This window comes from Gorilla gorilla, chromosome X, assembly GCF_029281585.2.
Source record: "Gorilla gorilla gorilla isolate KB3781 chromosome X, NHGRI_mGorGor1-v2.1_pri, whole genome shotgun sequence".
Lineage (NCBI taxonomy): Eukaryota > Metazoa > Chordata > Mammalia > Primates > Hominidae > Gorilla > Gorilla gorilla.
The window spans coordinates 27055810-27079005 of NC_073247.2; the positions used below are offsets into that span (position 1 = coordinate 27055810).

Genomic DNA, 23196 nt, shown 5'->3' on the forward strand with positions numbered 1-23196 from the left:
TGTGAATGAACAAGCCTTGCTAAGTTCCCCCAGTTCACTACCCCAGATCATACTCTTTGCCCTATCATATTTCTCCATTAATCTTGTGACAGGAAAATAAATCTTGGTGCCCCAAAATCACTAAGCTAATGGGAAAAGTCAAGCTGGGAACTGCTTAGAGCCAACCTGCCTCCCGTTATATTCAAAGTCATCCCTCTGCTCATTGAGATAAATGCATATCTGATTGCCTCCTTTGGAAAGGTTAATCAGAAACTTAAAAGAATGCAACCATTTGTTTCTCACCTACCTGTGACCTGGAAGCCTCCTCTCCATTTCCAGTTGTCCTGCCTTTCCGGATGGAACCAATGTTCATTTTACCTATGTTTGAGAGGTGACAGCGAGCTGGCAGTCCTCAGAGCCCTCGCTCCCTCTCGGCGCCTCCTCTGCCTGGGCTTCCACTTTGGCGGCACTTGAGGAGCCCTTCAGCCCACCGCTGCACTGTGGGAGCCCCTTTCTGGGCTGGCCAAGGCTGGAGCCGGCTCCCTTAGCTTACAGGGAGGTGTGGAGGGAGAAGCGCGAGCGGGAACCGGGGCTGCGTGCGGCGTTTGCGGGCCAGCTGGAGTTCCGGGTGGGCGTGGGCTTGGCGGCCCGGCACTCGGAGCAGCTGGCCGGCCCTGCGGGCCCCGGGCAATGAGGGACTTAGCACCCGGGCCAGCGGCTGCGGAGGGTGTGCTGGGTCCCCCAGCAGTGCCAGCCCACCAGCGCTGCGCTTGATATCTCACCGGGCCTTAGCTGCCTTCCCGTGGGGCAGGGCTCAGGACCTGCAGCCCGCCATGCCTGAGCCTCCCTCCGCTCCGTGGGCTCCTGTGCGGCCCGAGCCTCCACGACGAGCGCCACCCCCTGCTCCACGGTGCCCAGTCCCATCGACAACCCAAGGGCTGAGGAGTGCGGGTGCACGGCGCGGGACTGGCAGGCAGCTCCACCTGCAGCCCCGGTGCAGGGTCCACTGGGTGAAGCCAGCTAGGCTCCTGAATCTGGTGGGGACGTGCAGAACCTTTATGTCTAGCTAAGGGATTGTAAATGCACCAATCAGCACACTGTGTCTAGCTCAGGGCTTGTGAATGCACCAATCCACACTCTGTATCTAGCTACTGTGGTAGGGCCTTGGAGAACCTTTATGTCTAGCTCAGGGATTGTAAATACACCAATCGCACTCTGTATCTAGCTCAAGGTTTGTAAACACACCAATCAGCACCCTGTGTCTAGCTCAGGGTTTGTGAATGCACCAATCGACACTCTGTATCTAGCTACTCTGGTGGGGCCTTGGAGAACCTTTGTGTCCACACTCTGTATCTAGCTAATCTGGTGGGGACCTGGAGAACCTTTGTGTCTAGCTCAGGGATTGTAAACGCACCAATCAGCGCCCTGTCAAAACAGACCACTCTGCTCTACCAATCAGCAGGATGTGGGTGGGAGCCAGATAAGAGAGTAAAAGCAGGCTGCCCGAGCCAGCAGTGGCAACCCGTTGGGGTCCCCTTCCACAATGTGGAAGCTTTGTTCTTTCGCTCTTTGCAATAAATCCTGCTGCTGCTCACTCTTTGGGCCCACACTGTCTTTATGAGCTGTAACACTCACCGCGAAGTTCTGCAGCTTCACTCCTGAGCCAGCAAGACCACGAACCCACCAGAAGGAAGAAACTCCGAACACATCCGAACTTCAGAAGGAACAAACTCCAGACGTGCCACCTTAAGAGCTGTAACACTCAACGCGAGGGTCCGTGGCTTCATTCTTGAAGTCAGTGAGACCAAGAGCCCACCAATTCCGGACACATGTTGACTGATGTCTCATGTCTCCCTAAAATGTATAAAACCAAGCTGTGCCCCTACCACCTTAGGCACATGTTGTCAGGACCTTCTGAGGCTGTCATGGGCACATGTCCTCAACCTTGGCAAGATAAACTTTCTAAATTAACTGAGACTTGTCTCAGACTTTGGGGGTTCATATTTTGGCAACCACGAAGGGATTATATGTGGAGATGCCCCTGACCTTAGGCAAATCTCCTATCAGTGCTTGGTACCAGCCTGAGCTAACTTTATGGCTCAAACCAATAGGACAATTTGTTGAGGTCTGGAAGCACTCCCTCCAGAGAATCCCCAAAATTTGCTTGAGATCAAAAGTTTATTTTGCTATACAACTCCTTTTTTTTTTTTTTTTTTTTTTGGAGTTTTCCTTGCTTCCAACAAGGAAGGTAGGATTTCCTGTTTCCATGACAATGGAAGGCAGGTAACTGCCTTATAGAGTTTGAGCTCACTCCCAGCAAGAAGATGAGTTTGAGGGTTTTTTTCCTGCTTCTAGGATGGTAGAAAGCAGTCTTCAGCCTGAGACCCATTCCTAGGTAAGTAGCTGAATTGGGGTTTTGTCTTGGTTAACGTTTAACTACCAGCTGGTCTTAATTTCTCTTTACCGTTAGAGCGCTCGGTGATCATGTTGGGGGTTTTTTGTTATTGTTGTTTATTCCGGTCTTTCTCCCATCAGATTTGACCAACTCTACCTGACTTGGTCCAATCTGAGTGAGAATTCCAAATTTCCAAATTATGGGTAACAAAGCCTCTCTAATTTGGCCCAAATTCCTTGCAGCTGCAAAAGAGGGAAAAAAAACAACAACAACAAAAACAAAAAACAATGCCCTTGGTTTCTGTGTTTGCTTCCTGTCTTAAAAAAAAAAAAGTTCTTTCATTTACTTTTCTTTCACCCTACACCTCCTTCCCTTCTAGAGGAGGCTTCTAATGACTTGAACTCCTTTAAAGAATTCAGAACAAAGGTGCCACTTACCTCTTTGTAGGGGGTGTTCTGTTTTCTTTGTGGAGTTTCAAGAGTCATGGACAGATTCTTCTTAGGATGAAAGCTCTGTTTTCCTGTATTGCCTGACCTGACCTCTTCGGCTTTGGAGGTACCAGAGATTACCATGTACTGTGAGAAGATTTGACCTTGGTGTGTGTAATGGCGGACAAGAGCTACAAAGTAGGGGTGGCTGAGCACAGTTTACAGGAAGTGGTCTTGGCGGCTGCTGTTGTTTTTTCTCTCCTAGGAACTTGTTAAGGATCTTAATTCTAGTTCAGGCATGCATTCTAAGGGGTCTTCTCTATTGCTTTTTCTCCCAAAATTAATCTCAATTCAGCTTGTCTGTGCTCATTTGCGTGAGGAACTGAGCTATTGTTTTCATAGATAAATGAGAGACTGAGTTTTCTCAGCTCCAAAAAGAAAGGGCATTTGCTCCTCCCAGCCAAAAGGTGCCCCAGGTGACCAGGAACTTCATGGGAGTGTCTGGGGGGTTAACCCCAGTGGCAGTAGCCCCACAGGGAAATCCCCAATAAAAATTAATTTTTTAAAAAGGCTCATCCAGGAAACACACATAAGAGTTGATCGCCAGGCATTTTGAGCCCTCTCCAAGGTCACAGACCTCTGGAGAGAGAAGCTGAGACATGTAAGAGGGTGGAAGCAACTCAGTGGTGACACACTGTGGAGTCCTGCCCACAAGCAGCACGCATTGATCCACCACACAAAACCCCTAGGCCACAGCTCAGTTCTTCCTTTTAAGAAAAAAAAATGTGGGAGACAATCTAAAACCAAGGAGAAAACAAAGAGAATGACCCCCTTTCGAGCACTCCTTAGGTTTTATGGCACCTGTACTTGGCAGAGTTTATGTAAAATAGAAGTAATATGGTTTTTGTGCTCATTTACATTAAGGAAAAAGAGCCCTAAGGTTGACCTGCAAACTATAGAGTTCCTAAGTTCTCTTTTTCTCTATTTTTCTTTTCTGCCTACTTTAAATCTGCTGTTATTTTTCTATTAAGTGAAAACCACTGTTTGGATCAAACAGGTTTTTTTGCAAGCCTGTGAATTTGTATTTATCTCATGGCTAAAGTTCTCATGGTTAAAGTTCTGAAGTAAAAGCTAGAGGATCTTTGTGTGTGTGTGTGTTTGTGTATATTTGGAAGGCCTTTATAATTTCTATAATTTTATGTTTAATTGACAATTAAATCCATTTTAATTTCCCTCTAGCACACCAGACTTTTTCTCTCCGTACCTTAGGATGTAAATTTTGCTTTTTGATTTTCACCTGTTTCCTTTAATATGCAAATTTAAAGCTATTTAGCTGACAACTGCCTAGGGTAATAAAACAGGTTATCAAGAATTTGAAAGTCCTAAGATGGGGAAAAAAAAGGTTTTTATGAATCTGTAACATCTATTTCTATCAGCATACCTAATACGTCCATGTATTCATGTTGCATACACAGTGTTTACTGAAGATATATAAAAGGGCTCTAATTAATTGGCTTAAAAAAATAAAGCGCTTGAATCAAATGCTTTATAAGGAAAAAAGAAAACACTAGTCAAATGCTTTTTCAAGTTTATGTAACTTAAGTAAAATCTTTAATAAATAAGCTAGCTTTAAAATTATTGCTAAAGTAATATTAGAAATGTCTTAGGAATTGCCAGCATACATTTTCGTTTGCATTTATTAATCAAGCAATTTCATACTTATCCCTGCCAAATACTATAAGTTATCAAAATTTGGCATAAGGGCTACAAAACTATAAACCCAGCCCAAAACAGAATAATTTTTGCTTGTGTAAACTTTAATAAATAAGACATTGATATTGGTTTAAATAAAAATAGCTACATCTTAGATCTAGTAAAATTACCATGACTTCTAATTGTGTGGCTTTAGGCAGTCTAGTCCACAGGCAAGTAAGGTTTGTTTTGGGAAGGGACTGTTATTGTCTTTGTTTCAAAGCTAAACTATAAACTGAGTTCCTCCCTAAAGTTAGTTCGGCCTATGCCCAGGAATAAACAAGGACAGCTTGGAGGTTACAAGCAATAAAGTTCAACTTTTATTGCATCTCACCATTTTCTGTTTTCTCTCCCCTTTTAAAAGGTGCGAAACAGTAAAGCTCTCCTTCAACTCATTTTCAGCTCATAAAAGTTTTTTTTCCTTAAGTTCTGTTTGTTGTGGACTAATGCTAACAATGTTTTCTTAAAGGTCTAAAGGAAATGTTTTCTTCCAACATAATATTCTGTGCAGTGCAGACCTTTTCTTTTGCCTTTTGGTAACTGGCCTAACAGACTTTACATTTTATTGAAACAATTCCTATGCCATTATTATTGTCATACGTGTCCGTGTGAAGAGACCACCAAACAGGCTTTGTGTGAACAATAAAGCTTTTTAATCACCTGGGTGCAGACGGGCTGAGTCCGAAAAGAGTCAGTGAAGGGAGATAGGGGTGGGGCCGTTTTATAGGATTTGGGTAGGTAGTGGAAAATTACAGTCAAAGGGGGTTGCTCTCTGGTGGGCAGGGGCAGGGGTCACAAGGTGCTCAGTGGGGGAGCTTCTGAGCCAGGAGAAGGAATTTCACAAGGTAATGTCATCAGTTAAGGCAGGAATCGGCCATTTTCACTTCTTTTGTGATTTCTTCAGTTACTTCAGGCCATCTGGATGTATACGTGCAGGCTTGGGCTCAGAGACCTGACAATTAAGTTTCGATTTGCTTAGGGAAAAAACTGAGATTAAACTTTTTTTTAATTAAGGTTATTACATCTGTATATCTAGAAAGATGTATGTGCTTCTTAAAGTATTTGTGACATTGAGTTACAGGGCTTTGACTCCTGGGTCTAAAAAGGATACCAAGTCCTGCTAAATCTTAAACACTGACAGCAATTATAGCTTCATCCGCAGGCGTGGTAGAAGATGTCAATCAAAATAAACTGCATTCCTGAGACACAGGGCCAGAAATTAAAGCTATTCAACTCCTCAAGGCCCAGGGACTATCGTGGAAGACGTGGATATGTGAGATTGTAAGGGCTGATTTTGAGAGATAAAATAGTTCAGTTTCTCTATAAATTAATCATTAATGTCAAAGACACACTGATGCAAGACCAGCATATGTGCCCCTATGTCAAATTAACAAGGTTTTCTTGAAGCATTAACCGACTGCTTAATAATAATAAAGGTTATAAAGGTTATAAAAGGCTTATGGAAGTCATATCTTATGGTCAAGATTAAAAATCTTATACATTGTTTATAAAATTTTGAAAAACAAATTTAATTGGCTTTATGATGTTTCTATTAGGGCTTATTGTTTGCAAAATTAAGTCTCCTCTCAAAGAATGAAGGTTTTCTCCTTTTTTTGAAGTCCTTGAGTTATCACTTTGGTCAAAGGAATGACTTATTTTACAATGACCTGTGACATCAAGTGTTTTAAACCTTTGATATTTGACAAACTTTCCAAAATCAAATTATAAATTATGTCTTTCTCTGACCTAATTAATTCTTTAAGATATTAGGCTCCCTAAAGTCCAAAAATAACATAATTTGGCTTATTTGGTATAAAAATTATACAGGAAACATTGTCAAATATGAACTGGTGTTTGGGTTTTTTTGGGCTGTATTTGTATAAATATGGATATATGGGACTATAATTCTAATATGCTTAGTGTACATTATCAGTAATAATTATAACTGTTATGTTATTGTGTGCCGCAGAGGTAACGAATTTCCTTGTCAGTTGTGTCCTTGACTATGGCTGCCCTTAAACTTTTTGTCATCCATAGACAATTGTTGTCTTGTTTTGGTCCTCTTTAGAAGGTGGTTTTATAATTATCTATAAAACTCTAACAGGTGCTCTTGAGTACAAGTTTCTGATAACTTTGGAGATTGTGACATCAGAATAGAAGAAAAACTTTCAGGACTCATGGAGAAGTGAAATGTTCATGAACATCAGGCAGAACAGGAATTAACTGCATGGACAGAACTAATACAAGACTGAGGTAATCTTTTTGACTTTTTGCTTAAAATGTTGCTGATCCTTTGTTTCGTTTTTTCAGAGTCAGGAAACTTCTTTTGCACTATTGACAGCTTTTAACAATTTAGTATACTCCTATGAACAAAATTTAAAATATATTTGTTTCTCTCTACCTGATTTTTCCAGAATTTGGAAACTATTTGTGAATATTCTTAACTTATGGCAACACAGTTATTTGCATAAGTGCAATAAGAATCTGTTTTCAGACACAATTGGAGAAACTGGTTATTTTGCCAAGGCTTTGACTGGAATGGTGTGCTTTCCTTTAAAAAACCAAACTTGATTTATGGAGCCAATAAAAGCCCCTTGGAAATACTGGCCTCATACCTAGTCTACACAGTCCCTGTACAGGGTTCCTGACCTGTGGTAAGTGAAGCATGTCACTTTCTGACAGGCCCAGGAACCCCAAGTTTATATTGGAACCTCAAGAGGAGAGGAATTCACCCAACTCATAGGTATTTGATGGTACAAATCCATGGCTGAGCTTGGCTTTTAAAAAGTCTTATCCGAGATTCCTTCTATCGAACAAATTTCCATCAAAGCCAATTTAAAAGCCTATGTAAAAAAATGATTATTCTTGCTGCACTTTATAGAAATAATCATGCCAAGTATAACAAAGCAAATCGGTCCTACCATGATTTCTCTTTAGTAGAAATGGGAAACTGCAGAGAGAAAAATTACGTTTCAGAAACTATAGTACACCTGTTGTTAGACTCTAGCCTTGCCTAATGTTTTTCAATTGTTATTATTTTTTGCAGTTTGGACTGAATTCTAATTTTTCTTGGCTACAAGTCTTCAAAATAATGTTTTCAAGTTTTTTCCTTCTTTTTTTCCCCCATTTTTCCTAATTTGGAGTCACTGAAAACTAAGCTGTGCTTTTGTAAACCCTGCAAACTGAAGCCAGACAACTTAAACTTTAGAAGAAAATGACAGCAACCTGCTTACATACATAAGGCACTTTCATCCCTGCCTACTGATATATAAACTTCAGAGTAATGTGGCCTATATCGATTTTCCAGGATTGTTCTTTTGTTTGTTGTTGTTTTTATCCCTTCCTCCCCCATTTTCTCTTCATAGGACATGAGACTTCACAACCTGCTAAAAATGAACTTTCCTAGTAACTGGGGACCTACCCGTCTAGGAATAAACCATCCTAGCCATGAGAGATCAGATGAAACCTGAGACCAGAGACTCATTTTCTCCTAAAATGCTTTCTCCAAAAGATTTTTAAAAAGAAAAGGGGGAAAATATGAATGGAAAATAAATCTTGGGGCCCCAACATCACTGAGCTAAAGGGAAAAGTCAAGCTGGGAACTGCTTAGGGCCAACCTGCCTCCCGTTCTATTCAAAGTCACCTCTCTGCTCACTGAGATAAGTGTATATCTGACTGCCTTATTTGGAGAGGCTAATCAGAAACTCAAAAGAATGCAACCATTTGTCTCTTATCTACCTATGACCTGGAAACGCCCTCCCCACTTTGAGTTGTCCCACCTGTGAAAGGAAAATAAATCTTGGGGCCCCCAAATCACTAAGCTAAAGGGAAAAGTCAAGCTGGGAACTGCTTAGGGCCAACCATCCTCTCATTCTATTCACAGTCACCCCTTTGCTCACTGAGATAGATGCTATCTGATTGCCTCCTTTGGAAAGGCTAAGCAGAAACTCAAAAGAATGCAACTTTCCATCTCTCACCTATCTGTGACCTGGAAGCCCAGTCCCTGCTTTGAGTCTTCCTGCCTTTGCTTCAAGCTGTCCCGCCTTTCCAGACCAAACCAATGTACTTCTTACATATATTGATGTCTCATGTCTCCCTAAAATGTATAAAACTAAACTGTGCCCCTACCACCTTGGGCACATGTCGTCAGGACTTCCTGAGGCTGTGTCATGGGCACATCCTCTACCTTGGCAAAATAAACTTTCTAAATTAACTGGGACCTACCTCAAATTATCTGGGTTCACACGCCTTTGCCTCGAGTTGTCCCACCTTTCCGGACTGAACCAATGTACATCTTAACACATACTGATTGATGTCTCATGTCTCCCTAAAATGTATAAAACCAAGCTGTGCCCTGACCACCTTAGGCACATGTCATCAGGATCTCCTGAGGCCATATTATGGGTGCACGTTCTCAACCTTGGCAAAATAAGCTTTCTAAATTAACTGAGACGTGTCTCAGATTTTTGGGATTCACAATCTCCACTCTTCACCAAACCTACAATAAAAAACCCTCAGCTTTACTGTTTCTTTGGGTCTTCATTTTCTTATGAAGGTTCATGTGTCACATAAAACTTTAAAAAATTTGTACACTTTTCTCTCATTAATCTGTCTTCTGTTATAGGGCCTCAGCCATGAACTTAGAATGGGTAGATTAAAAAAAAATTTTTCCTCCCCTACACATTTTTTTTTTTTTTTTTTTGAGACGGAGTCTCAGTCTGTTGACCAGGCTCAAGTGCAATGGCGTGGTCTTGGCTCACTGCAACCTCTGCCTCCCAGTTTAAGCAATTATCCTGCCTCAGCCTCCCGACTAGCTGGGACTACAGGCGCATGCCACCACACCCGGCTAATTTTTTTGTATTTTTAGTAGAGATGGGGTTTCACCATGTTGGCCAGGCTGGTCTTGAACTCCTGACCTCATGATCCGCCTGCCTCGGCCTCGCAAAGTGCTGAGATTACAGGCGTGAGCCACCACACCCGGCCCTCCCCTACACATTTCTAAGTATCTTACCTGATTTTCTATGGTACCTTTGGGTTGCAGAACCTTAGCTGTAGGAGAAATGGTGGTGACGGCCAATGTCTGGCACTGACTTTAACAGAGTACAGATGTGTATGTAAATAGTACTTATTTTAACAAAATAGAAAGTTCAAGAAAGAAATACAGCAACAAAAGTGACAATTAGATTGGAAGAGACCCATTCTTGTTTGCCTGTTTTCTCCATAAGCCATCTAGCTTTTTTTTTTTTTTTTTTTTTGTGAGACAGTCTCACTGTCTCCCAGGCTGGAATGCAGTGGTGCCATCACAGCTCACCTCAGCCTTGACCTCCCAGGCTCAAGTGATCCTCCCACCTTAGCCTCTCAAGTAGCTGGAAGTATAGGCATGCACCACCATGCCCAGCTAATTTTTTTTTATTTTTCATGGAGACAGGGTCTCACTATATTGCCCAAGCCAGTCTTGAATTCCTGGGCTGAAGTGATCCTCCTGCCTCAGCCTCCCAAAATGTTGGGATTATAGTCATGAGCTACCATGCCCAGCCCTAACTCCATTCTTAATTGTCACTTAGCCTACACTTTCACTTCATTGACATTTATAGGCTGACAACAAGCAGATGAAGATACCATTGAAACAGTGCCACCACTACCACTCACCCAACTGTCCTGTCAGTCAGGAAAAGCACATCCTCACTGGGTCTCGGAGCTCTCGGCCCATTGTCTTTGCACTGTGTGACCACACACAAAACCAGGTAAAATATTTACCTGCTTTGTTCAGCAGGCTGTCCTTGGCTCTCTAGTTTCTGATAGGATCCCATTTTAAACTCTGAAGCCCCCTTGTCCTTGTTCTTTGATAGTGTCATAGCCTCTAAACATATCACAATTATTAATATAATTAAATACTTATTTCCCTATAGATTTGTTTAAAGCCTGCCTTCCCCCAAGAGATGGTCAGGTCTGAAGGCAGGTTTGTTACAGATGACAGGCTCTTGGGCCCATCATGTAATAAAAATTAACATGGGGACAAGCAGATTTCCAGAAAAGGCTTTTATCTTGGGGCTTGTGCTCGAGTGCAGGGAAGACACCAGAGGTAAAAGGACCCTCAAGCTGACTCCCTGAAAAGGTCGTAGGGATTTTTTTTATTAGGCAAACACAGGAATTGGTATCATGGGTAGGGTATGCAGGCTGGCCTGGGCAAAGCACGTGACGGGTAGGGGATGCTGGTTAGCATATCTAGTTGTGATGGTTATCTTGAGTAATGGGCCACCTGGGGGTCTGGCCAGCTGTAACAAGGCTGCAAATCAATTGTTCAGGGTTCCTTCCCTTCCCATGATGGGACATTCTGAAACCTCGGTTTGATGTTTAGATTTCCTAAGGCCAGTTCCTGGAATTCTTTTAAGTAAAAGGCATGATTAAACATTATGAGAGCACAGAAGAATGGCTATTTTCTTTGTAAGCCTGAAGCCTTATCTAAAACCAATTGTCAGCAATGCAGGGGTGTGGGTCTTGTGATCACTGAGAGAAGAAAAGAAGAAAAAAAAATGTGAAAAAGGAACTGAGTTCCTTTTCTATTCTATCTGAGGTTACTCCCCACTGCACCCCCGGCACCTGACATTGTGAGAGGCATTTGAACCAGAGTGACTCCATCTTGAATAGGGGCTGGGTAAAATGAATCTGAGACCTACTGGGCTGCATTCCCAGGAGGTTAGGCATTCTTAGTCACAGGATGAGATAGGAGGTTGGCAGGACTGGTATCACAAGATACAGGTCATAAAAACTCTAACCATAAAACAAGATGTGGTATAGAAGCCAGCCAAAACCAAGATGGTGAGAAAAGTGACCTCTAGTCATCCTCACTGCCCATTATACTCAAATCATAATGCATTAGCATGCTTAAAGAAATTTCCACTAGCACCATGACAGCTTACAAATGCCATGGCAGTGTTCAGAAGTTACCCTATATAGTCTAAAAAGGGGAGGAACCCTCAGTTCCAGGAATTCCCCACCCCTTTCCCAGAAAACTCATGAATGATCTACCCTTTATTTAGCATATGATCAAGAAATAACCATAAGTATACCCAGTCAGCAGCTCGTGCCGCTGCTGTATCTATGGAGTAGCCATTCTTTTGTCTCTTTTACTTCTCTAATAAACTTTATTCTATGGATTTGCCCCAAATTCTTTCTTGCGCAAGATCCAAGAACCCTCTTTTGGGGTCTGGACTGTGACCCCTATCACCATGCCTGGCTCAAGAAACATTTGTTGAGTAATGATTTATAGTAACTTTCTATGTGCTCATGTCTCACTCTTGTTCCAGTACCTGTATGCTAAGCAGCCTCGCTACTGTCCTTCTGTGCTTCCCTACATTCCAAGTTCAAGGGGACAGGATGGTTTATTGTTTCTTAAGTGCCTGTCTTTCTGGTCCTGTTTACATGCATCATTAGCCCACAGGAAAGCACTCTGTTACAAATGACTTTAGAAATCACAATCATTAAAATTGAAAACTTCCATTTAAGCCAGACTACCCCTTTGTGATGTTAAAAGTATTGCCTCTGAGCTTCCAACCCCCTCTCTATGAGGCCTATTCCAGCTTTTAACCTACCGTGGGTGCGGGCTTTTCATTTGGAGCCTCTTGTGATCTTCAAGCTGTAATTTTCGCAAGCAGGGCCCTAAAGCTCTTTAATTATTTTGTTTACCAGAATTACTCATTTCATTTTTGTATGTGCTTGGTAGATGAATTTTCTGTGGCATCTTACAAAATAAGGCCATAATACCTTATGGCATTAAAAAAAAGTTGGGGGGGGAGCAAAACCACCACAAAAAAATTAACTGAACAATTAAAATATTTAAATTAGTATTAGAAAGCTTAAATGTAGGCAACAACTAAGTCATCTCAAGCACATTCAACAGGAAAAAGTAGAAAACATACTAGATAAGAATGTCAGAGAATGGGGCAAGGACTGGGGGAGGTGAAGGAGGTGCAGAGCTGGATCCTGTCTTTATTTGAAAATTTGATTTTGTGTTCAAATGTGAATTATTTCATTTTGATTTTTTTTTTTTTTTTTTTTGAGACGGAGTCTTGCTCTTGTCGCTCAGGCTGGAGTGCAATGGTGCAATCTCGGCTCACTGCAACCTCCGCCTCCCGGGCTCAAGCAATTCTCCTGCTTCATCCTCCCGAGTAGCTGGGATTACAGGCACAGGCCACCATGCCCGGCTAATTTTTGTATTTTAGGTAGAGACAGAGTTTCACCATGTTGGCCAGGCTGGTCTCAAATTCCTGACTTCATGATCCGCCTGCCTTGGCCTCCCAAAGTGCTGGGATTACAGGTGTGAGCCACTGCACCTGGCCTAATTTTGATTTTTTAAAATAATATTACATTAAAATATTACTGATCCTTCTTCAGAAGTTAAAGAGAATTACATATGACACAGCAATTCCACTCCTAGGCATACACCCCAAAAGAATTAAAAACAGGCATTCCAACAAACATTTGCATGTGATTGTTCATAGTATTATTCACAATAACCAAAAGGTGGAAACAAATTGTGGTATATTCATACAATGGAATTTTATTCAGCCATAGAAAGGAATGAAATTCTGACACATGCTACAACATGGGTAAACCTTGCAAACACCATGCTAAATGGAAGCCTGACTGACCAGGGGCTCTTGGGCTCTCAATGCAATAGAAATTGACACGGGGCCAAAAGACTTTTCCCAGACAAAGCACGCGAAGGGTAGAGGATATAGGTTAGCATCATCTGGTTGTGATGATCATCTCGAGTAATGGGCCACCTGGTGGTCTGGCCAGCGGCAACAAGGCTGTAAATCAATCAATTATTCAGCATTCCCTCCCAAGATGGGACACTCTGCAATCTTGGTTCCCTATTTGGATCTCCTAAGGCCAGTTCCTGGAATTGTTTAAGTAAAAGACATGGTTAAGCATTATGAGAGCACAGAAGAACAATACAGAAAGGCCATTTTCTTTGTATGACTAAAGCCTCGAGGTTAGCAGGTATGGTGTCAATGAGGTAGTAGTATGGGTTTTGTGATCAGTGGGAATGCATGAAAAAATGCTCTAGTGGGGGTGAGCCAAAGCCAAGCCCCCTTCCTACTGTCTCAGAAGAAGCCAGACACAAAAGACCACATATATTGTATAATTCCACTTATATGAAATATCCAGAATAGAAAAAGCCACAGAAATAAAAAGGAGATCAGTGGTTGCCAGCGGACAGGTGGAGGGGAAGATAGGGAGTGACTGCTAGTGTGTACAGGCATTTATTTTGGAGTGATGAAAATGTTTTGGAAATAGTTAAAAGTGGTGGTTGCTCAATATCAGTGAATGCAACCAAATTGTTCACTTCAAAATGGTTAATTCTATGTTACGTGAATTTCACGTCAATTAAAAAATATATATACAGGTTGAGCATCCCTAATCCGAAAATCCAAAATGCTCCAAAATTTCAAAATTTCTGAATGCCAACATGACGCTAGAAGTGGAAAATTCCATAACTGATCTCATGCCAGAAATCACAGTCAAAATGCAGTTGAAACTTTGTTTCATGCACAAAATTATTTAAAATATTGTATCAAATTACCTTTAGGCTATGTATATAAGGTGTATATGAAGCATAAATGAATTTCATGTTTAGTCTTGAGTCTCATCCCCAAGATATCTCATGTATATGCAAATATTCCAAAATCTGAAATTCAAAACACTTCCAGCCCCAAGCATTTCACATAAGGGATACTCAGACTGTATTGCTGATCTTGATTCCTGAGTTTTTTGGAGCCCCCTTAAATTTTGTGCCTGAGGCAAAGCCTTACTTGCCACCCCCAAGTCTTGGACCTATTCAATTTTACTTTTACCAGGAAATAAACAGGGTGAGAAACTGAAATGATCTTGGACCACACGCAAATCTGTGGCTGAGTTCCAGGTAACACAGTGACTCATTTTCTTACTCAAAATTACTTACAGCATGTTCCCTGCCATCCTTTCCATACAACACAGCAAAGGCACAGTGACCTGGACTCTTGCTCGTCATCCTAACATCCTGATCCGCTGGACAAAACATGAACACACTTTCTCCCCAGTGAGGTTGTTGGGAAAAATTTAATCAGCTACAGATATTTTAAGTACCAAAGGCTGCCTCTGGAGGGAAAAGAAAACTACCCCTCTGGTTCTGGTTGACAGAAGTATGTATTATCAGATTCCCTGTGAGGCTTTACATCCCATGTTTGCTGGAGAACAGAGGGATTCTCTAAGAGTGTAGTGATTTCTTCAGATAGTTCCTTCATCTTGCCTTCAATTATTTCAGAGGCTTAAAAGAAAAGAATATAAATATTAGCAACACCAGGAACTGAATAATACAAGTCTTTCAATATCTCCAGCTAACCTTTGCACCATTTTGGCTTGCTCCAAAGGGTCTCCATGTTTGAGGCAAAACTAAATAGACACAGCTTTGCATCTTCCCTGATAAACATGAAGAGACCTCACAGGAAAGCAATGAACACTTTACAAGTCTTCCAAAAGCTGCTGTCTCTGCTAAAGAACAGCTTATACAAGTCAAGGCCTGCCATAATGCCTAGATCAATCCAGGCACTATCTGCCACTGAGCATAAATTTACTGAAGCTATCCAGGCTGGTATTCTCTCTAATAGTGCATAATAGAGCAATGGAAAAATAAGCTGCCCTTGGACACTAAGCCTGTCTCTTGCATCTCCCTACAAAGAAATCAAATACTATTTTATTTTATTTTATTTTATTTTATTTTATACAAATCCAAGGAAATCTGCTCTTCTATGAGTGGCCTAGACCAGGGATCAGCAAACTGTTTTTGTAAATAAAATTTTATTGGAACACAGCCATGCCTGTTCACTTACATATTGTCTATGGTTGCTTTCCTGCTACAACAGCAGAATTGAGTAGTTGCCGCAGGAACTGCATGGCTCATAAGCCTAAGATATTTACTCTCTGACCTTACAGAAAAAGTCTGTCAACCCCTGGCCTAGACTATGATGACTCTAACCACAACAGCCCCCACATATACATTTATAGGTGTACTTATATTTTTTTTTTCCTGGCCCAAGGTGCATTCCATTTTCCCCAAACACTAACTCTGTCATGGGGCTGTCATGCGTGTCCTGCTAACTGTGCCAGTCAAATGGGAGTATCTCAAAGGGGCAAGATCCTGTGAGGCAAGTCCTATAATACCCCCCTCTATACCAAGATGACAGCTTGTCCATGAGAGAAATGAACAATCCTCGAAGATTCCATCTTACCCTCACAGGCAGTCCCCATTATTCCCAGTCATGTATTCATTTCAGCTTATTTCCAACTCAGCTATCCTTGGCTCTGAAAAGCTGTCATCACTGGCATCACTGTATCTATCACTAGATTAAAAGAGGAACTAATTTAGCAAGGTATAAAAAAAAACCTGGACAATTATTCAATTTGCAATTTCAAACACATTCCATATTAACCCCTTAGTATGAGAGAAAATACTAAAGAATATTCTTTTAGCACTTTGTAGTCACCACAGGAAGAGGTCAGTCCAATCACATGCAATGGCCTCTTTCTTTGGTCAGAGAAACTGATCACTTATTTTCATCGTAAACTGGAAGTTACTTATTCAGAAAATTTAAAAACGCATTTCAGTTTAGACTGAAATTTATAATCTTCTGAAGACCGCTGATCATTTCTAAACTTTAATAAAAGCCTTGAAAGTAGATTGCCTTCCTGCCACCTTAACTATTGCTTGCTTTCTACTAGAGGTGTTATATTAACAAACTGATTTAAAATGAAAGCCTGAGTTGATGGACCCATTTATTTTCTGTGAATCTACTCTTGTCATACTAGGGCCTAAACCTCAGTCCATCTGAGGTTGAGCATCACTTAGTCCTACTCCTACTGATGTCAATTTGTTCTTCAATGTAATAACATAGCATATGATATTACCTGGATCTTCAGTTTGTTTTTTTCATTCTTCATTCTTCTGATGACAACTGTTTCCTTTGGCAATGAGGGAGTTCAGGACACACTACCCCAAAATATGGCATCTTGGCATATTGCGTATGGCTCATAAGCCTAACATATTTACTCTCTAACCTTACAGAAAAAGTCTGTCAACCCCTGACCTAGATTATTATGACTCTAACCATAACAGCCCCCACATATACATTGCATGAAGCAGAAGGAATCTGAGACAGCATGTGCAAGAAGTTCTCTCTGACCTTCCCCCACTGAAGCAGGTCATAACACCCCGGAAGGATTTTCTGACCTTCTCCAAGCAGGTCAAAAGGCCCTCAGGTGAGAGGTACCCCCAACCCCCATACCCAGAGGAAACGAGTATCCTTATCTCTGAAGACACAGGATCCCAGGGAAGAATCTGAATAAACAGGCCTTGCTAAGTTCCCCTACTATATTACCAGGAGATCACACTCTTTTTGCTCTATTATAACTCTCCATGACTCTCTACTCTTCATCAGGTCTGTTTTAGAAAGAACAGAGTTTACCTGTTTCTTTGAATCTTCATTTCCTTATGAAGGTTCCCATAATACTTACATTAAATAAATTTGTATGCTTTTCTCTCTCTTTTTTTTTTTTTAAGAAATGGGGCTGGAGTGTGTGTGTGTGTGAGTGTGGGGAGGTGGTGCCTCACTGTTGCCCAGGCTAGTCTCCAACTCCTGGCCTCAAGGGATCCTCCCACCTCAGCCTTCCAAGTAACTGGAATTATAGGCACCTGCTATAACAGGGATTATAGGCACCTGCTGCTGTGCCCAACTGTATGCTTTTTGCTTGTCAATCTGTTTTTTTGTTATCAGGGCCTTGGCCATGAACCTATGATGGGTAGAGGAAAAACTATCTTTTCTCCCCTCTAGCAACATGAAAGGACTAGAGAACAGTGAACACAGCTGCGTATCCCTGATTACATTAGCCAAATGCTGTAATTCTTTTCAGCTGCAGTTTGGCTTTTGGCTCTGTGTTTTAAGGACCACAGCACCTCCCTAGATCCAGATCTGTGCTGGCCTTCGTGCTTGAGAATCACAGCACCTCGTCATTACAGAGGAACTAGTCATCTACGATCAGCAAATTGCACAGGAGCTTGAACTTGGTGGTCATGAGGACTAAGACGTGCATATTGGCTCAAGACCCAGAAAACACCCTGCAGTGACATAAAAAATGTTAACGCACTCTCTACACTTGGCTTGAAATGTTATCTCCTTCAGATCATGTTTTCATTATGATTTTAGGTCAGCAGCGTGAAAGTTTTCCCTTCCAACATTCTCATAGGTCCAAGAGTTGGAGAAATAATTTTCACAATTATGCAAATTTCCAAATTAGAAATATATGGAATGCCCTGATTACCTTGAGTCACAGATAGTATTCAAAATAGGACCAATTATTGACAAATATCGCCAGGTTGGGTTGCCTTAGAAATACCCCTTCCCCATGAGATAGCTCTGCAACTCAACTTTCACTCTGAGCTGTGGGCTCTGTTTGTGGTTCCTCTTACTCAGTTCCAAATAAATCAGCACACTGATCCACTCCACTAGAGTTCTACTGATCTATGGAGATGATATTACAAGGAAATGTTTCATGCCTGACCCATCCCCAGCCTTGGCCAAACTTTTGCTGATTTATAGCAATAAAAGTCTGAATTCCCAGCCAGGTGCGGTGGCTCACGCCTGTAATCCCAGCACGTTGGGAGGCCAAGGTGGGCGGATCACAAGGTCAGGAGATCGAGATCATCCTGGCTAACACGGTGAAACGCCAACTCTACTAAAAATACAAAAAATTAGCCGGGTGTGGTGGTGGGCACCTGTAGTCCCAGCTACTCGGGAGGCTGACGCAGGAGAATGGTGTGAACCCGGGAGGCGGAGCTTGCAGTGAGCCGAGATCGCACCACTGCACTCCAGCCTGGGTGACAGAGCAAGACTCTGTCTCAAAAAAAAAAAAAAAGTCTGAATTCCCTAACAGGTGAAATTTTACTTTTTTTTTTTTTTTTTTTTGAGGAAAGGGAACAATTGGAGAAACCCTATGCTGATAGACTAGAAAAGGAAGATTTTACTCTAAACATGCTAAGTGAATATTAATAAATAAACAAAATCACAGACAAATCTGTATAGGCAAAAAGACAATCTGCTTCCTCATTTGCATGCTCACTTCCTTCTCTGACTTTTGAACAAAAACAGCGTAGGTGGTGGCAGGGGTGGGGGGAGCACTAGAATAAGGAGAGGAGATAGAAGATTCAGAACTGGCAGAAAAGACAACATATGTTAGATAAACATATAAAACAACATATCCTTAAAACCAATCAAGTAGAAAGATACCTCCTACTTAGACTTTAGTTCAGAGAAATCTCTTCTACTGGTACACAGGAATAACTGAAGAATATTTGGAGGAAAAAAAAACAACAGCCAAAAAAGCTGATACATCCTATCCATGCACTCTCCCTGCTCAAATGGAGACTCCTTCCTCGTTCTATGCAACATTTTGTGTCATAGAATTAGCCAAGAAAGGGGATTTGGAAGTTGCACTCAACTCCCTATCTGAGATGACATGAAGGTCAAGGACATTCAAGTGACTTACTTGGCACATAGATCCTTCAAGGTGAAGCCAGAATCCCCATTATACTAGCTCGGGGCACAGGGTGGGGTTTAAGCTGTGCCGCAGGTAGGGCAGCAGGACCCACTAGGGCATGTCCCCTAACGCAAGTGACAAGGGCCAAAGGACTGAGGGAACTTCATTTCCTTGGGTGCCAGATTTTACACCCACTTCCTTCCCCATCTCTAAGCCTGGGGAAGAATACAGTGGGCTCATATCTTCCCCCCACACTCCTGGTTATACTATTTATGAGCTACGTACCTTTGGACAAGTCATTGACTTCTGAGTCTAGAAAAAATGGCAATAATACCTCCAAACTCACCAAAATGTTTTGAGAGTCAAAAGAAACTGTATAAACTTGCTCTGAAAACTATATAAAAATATAAGATGTTGCTATTGATAGGGGTTATATATTCATAACTTGGTATCTCCTCAAAAAGTCATGGAAACATAAAGAACCAATAAAAACTGCTAAGTGTATGATTTTCAGAATTGTTTCCTATGCCAAGTATAATTTCCTACCCACATTAGCAAGTGGACTTGGGCGGGCCTGTTTCTAATCTAACAGCTCTCATTTCCTATCTGATGGCTGTCTGCCCCAAGCTCTGCCAACACATCCAAATGGCACAGGCTAAGTTTAACAAAATGAAGTTCAGCTTGAATTTATTCATCTCCAAGGTTAATGACTGGGTTCACTAATTGTCTTTCATATATGTTCAGAGACTGGCGGTAGGACAATAAAATAAACCATGACACTCAAGAACAGAATTATCAAAATATACGTTACTGCTGAACTTGCCGATTTTAGGACATTCATCTGCCAATAAAAAACAACTGCTAGAAATGAAATGTGGGTCATCTGAATGCAGACCAACAGTGGCTCTTGCACATGCAATAAAATGTGAGTGCGCTCTGTGCTGCACATGCGCTGTGAGCACTACTCTATGCCGGCTTCATTTCTGTTTTACACTGAACAAGCTTAAGTCATAAGCTAGATGTGTCTGGGTATATTTTCATTTAATTCAAGATATCCAGCTCTGTCTTAGGACTAACCTATCTTTTTCAGCAATCTTTTATACACACAAACACACACACACACACACGTTTCTCACAGGGAAGAATTATCATATATTAGAGTCTTGCATGTTAAATTTTATGAAGTGGCATAAAATACAGACATGTCCCTATGTGTCTTGTTACATTTGAAGAGAGGAAATTTTTAATTAATTTATTTATTTAAGATAGTGTCTCGCTCTGTCACCCAGGCTGGAGTGCAGTGGCATGACTTGGGCTCACTGCAACCTCCGCCTCCCAGGTTAAAGAAATTCTCCTGTCTCAGCCTCCTGAGTAACTAGGATTACAGACACCCATCACCACACCCAGCTAATTTTTTATATTTTTAGTAGAGACGGGGTCTCCATGTTGGCCAGGCTGGTCTCAAACTCCTGACCTCAAGTGATCTGCCCGCTTCGGCCTCCCAAGAAGAGGGGAAAATTTTTAAACTGCACTGTCCAATATGGTAGCCACAAGCCACAGTGGCTATCTAAATTTAAATCAGTTAAAATGAAATAAAATTTAAAATTCCATTCCTCACTTGCACCTGTCACACTTCAAGTGCTCAGTAGCCATGTGTGCCTAGTGCCTACCATATATGATAGTGCAGATTATAGAACATTTCTACCAGTGTAGAAAGTTATATTGGATAGTACTGATCTAAAAACAAATGAATAATGATTTTTAAAAAGCAAACTACAGTCACCATGCAATGGTCCTTGTCATTTCCTTAAAAAAAATTTTTTTTGAGACAGGGTCTTGCTCTGTCACCCAGGCTGGAGTACAGTGGCACGATCACAGCTTACTGCAGCCTCCACCTCTGGGTTCAAGCGATCCTCCCACCTCAGCCTCCCAAGTAGCTGGGACTACAGGCACATGCTACCATGCCCAGCTAACCTTTTATTTTTATTTTTTGTAGGAATGGGGGTCTCACTATGTTGCCCAGGCTGGCCTAGAACTCCTGAACTGAAGCAATACTCCCGCCTCAGCCTCTCAAAGTACTGGGATTACAGGTGTGAGCCACCATGCCTCGCCAAAAGTTTTTTTTTGGTTTTTTTTTTATTATTATACTTTAAGTTTTAGGGTACATGTGCACATTGTGCAGGTTAGTTACATATGTATACATGTGCCACGCTGGTGCGCTGCACCCACTAACTCGTCATCTAGCATTAGGTATATCTCCCAATGCTATCCCTCCCCCCTTCCCCCACCCCACAACAGTCCCCAGAGTGTGATGTTCCCCTTCCTGTGTCCATATGTTCTCATTGTTCAATTCCCACCTATGAGTGAGAATATGCAGTGTTTGGTTTTTTGTTCTTGTGATAGTTTACTGAGAATGATGATTTCCAATTTCATCCATGTCCCTACAAAGGACATGAACTCATCATTTTTTATGGCTGCATAGTATTCCATGGTGTATATGTGCCACATTTTCTTAATCCAGTCTATCATTGTTGGACATCTGGGTTGGTTCCAAGTCTTTGCTATTGTGAATAGTGCCGCAATAAACATACGTGTGCATGTGTCTTTATAGCAGCATGATTTATAGTCCTTTGGGTATATACCCAGTAATGGGATGGCTGGGTCAAATGGTATTTCTAGTTCTAGATCCCTGAGGAATCACCACACTGACTTCCACAATGGTTGAACTAGTTGACAGTCCCACCAACAGTGTAAAAGTGTTCCTATTTCTCCACATCCTCTCCAGCACCTGTTGTTTCCTGACTTTTTAATGATGGCCATTCTAACTGGTGTGAGATGATATCTCATAGTGGTTTTGATTTGCAATTTCTCTGATGGCCAGTGATGGTGAGCATTTTTTCATGTGTTTTTTGACTGCATAAATGTCTTCTTTTGAGAAGTGTCTGTTCATGTCCTTCACCCACTTTTTCATGGGGTTGTTTTTTTCTTGTAAATTTGTTTGAGTTCATTGTAGATTCTGGATATTAGCCCTTTGTCAGATGAGTAGGTTGTGAAAATTTTCTCCCATTTTGTGGGTTGCCTGTTCATTCTGATGGTAGTTTCTTTTGCTGTGCAGAAGCTCTTTAGTTTAATTAGATCCCATTTGTCAATTTTGGCTTTTGTTGCCATTGCTTTTGGTGTTTTAGACATGAAGTCCTTGCCCATGCCTATGTCCTGAATGGTATTGCCTAGGTTTTCTTCTAGGGTTTTTATGGGTTTAGGTCTAACATTTAAGTCTTTAGTCCATCTTGAATTGATTTTTGTATAAGGTGTAAGGAAGGGATCCAGTTTCAGCTTTTTACATATGGCTAGCCAGTTTTCCCAGCACCATTTATTAAATAGGGAATCCTTTCCCCATTGCTTGTTTTTCTCAGGTTTGTCAACGATCAGATAGTTGTAGATATGCGGCATTATTTCTGAGGGCTCTGTTCTGTTCCATTGATCTATATCTCTGTTTTGGTACCAGTACCATGCTGTTTTGGTTACTGTAGCCTTGCAGTATAGTTTGAAGTCAGGTAGTGTGATGCCTCCAGCTTTGTTCTTCTGGCTTAGGATTGACTTGGCGATGAGGGCTCTTTTTTGGTTCCATATGAACTTTAAAGTAGTTTTTTCCAATTCTGTGAAGAAAGTCATTGGTAGCTTGATGGGGATGGCATTGAATCTATAAATTACCTTGGGCAGTATGGCCATTTTCACGATATTGATTCTTCCTATCCATGAGCATGGAATGTTCTTCCATTTGTTTGTATCCTCTTTTATTTCATTGAGCAGTGGTTTGTAGTTCTCCTTGAAGAGGTCCTTCACGTCCCTTGTAAGGTGGATTCCTAGGTATTTTATTCTCTTTGAAGCAATTGTGAATGGGAGTTCACTCATGATTTGGCTCTCTGTTTGTCTGTTATTGGTGTATAAGAATGCTTGTGATTTTTGTACATTGATTTTGTATCCTGAGACTTTGCTGAAGTTGCTTATCAGATTAAGGAGATTTTGGGCTGAGAAAGCAGGAAAGATCCAAAATTGACACCCTAACAT

General features: G+C 41.5%; 1 protein-coding gene and 1 long non-coding RNA gene across 11 annotated transcripts in view; one reads left to right on the forward strand and one right to left on the reverse strand.

Moving 5' to 3' along the window:
- Positions 1–593: 593 nt before the first annotated feature.
- Positions 594–9081, forward strand: LOC129530104 (uncharacterized). The gene is made up of 3 exons (XR_008675649.1): positions 594–2374; positions 6659–6807; positions 7920–9081. It is a non-coding gene; the product is annotated as an uncharacterized lncRNA (long non-coding RNA).
- Positions 9082–13088: 4007 nt separating this feature from the next.
- The window catches only part of CTPS2 (CTP synthase 2), a 124531-nt gene continuing 114423 nt past the window's right edge, over positions 13089–23196 (reverse strand). For all 10 annotated transcript variants that reach the window (XM_063703088.1, XM_055376653.2, XM_055376661.2 and 7 more), the window contains 2 exons: positions 15828–15938; positions 13089–14866 (listed from right to left, as the gene is read on the reverse strand). In XM_063703088.1, the coding sequence (XP_063559158.1) occupies positions 15869–15938 (70 nt within the window). In that variant the 3' untranslated portion in view covers positions 13089–14866; positions 15828–15868. The remainder of the gene's footprint in view (positions 14867–15827; positions 15939–23196) is intronic.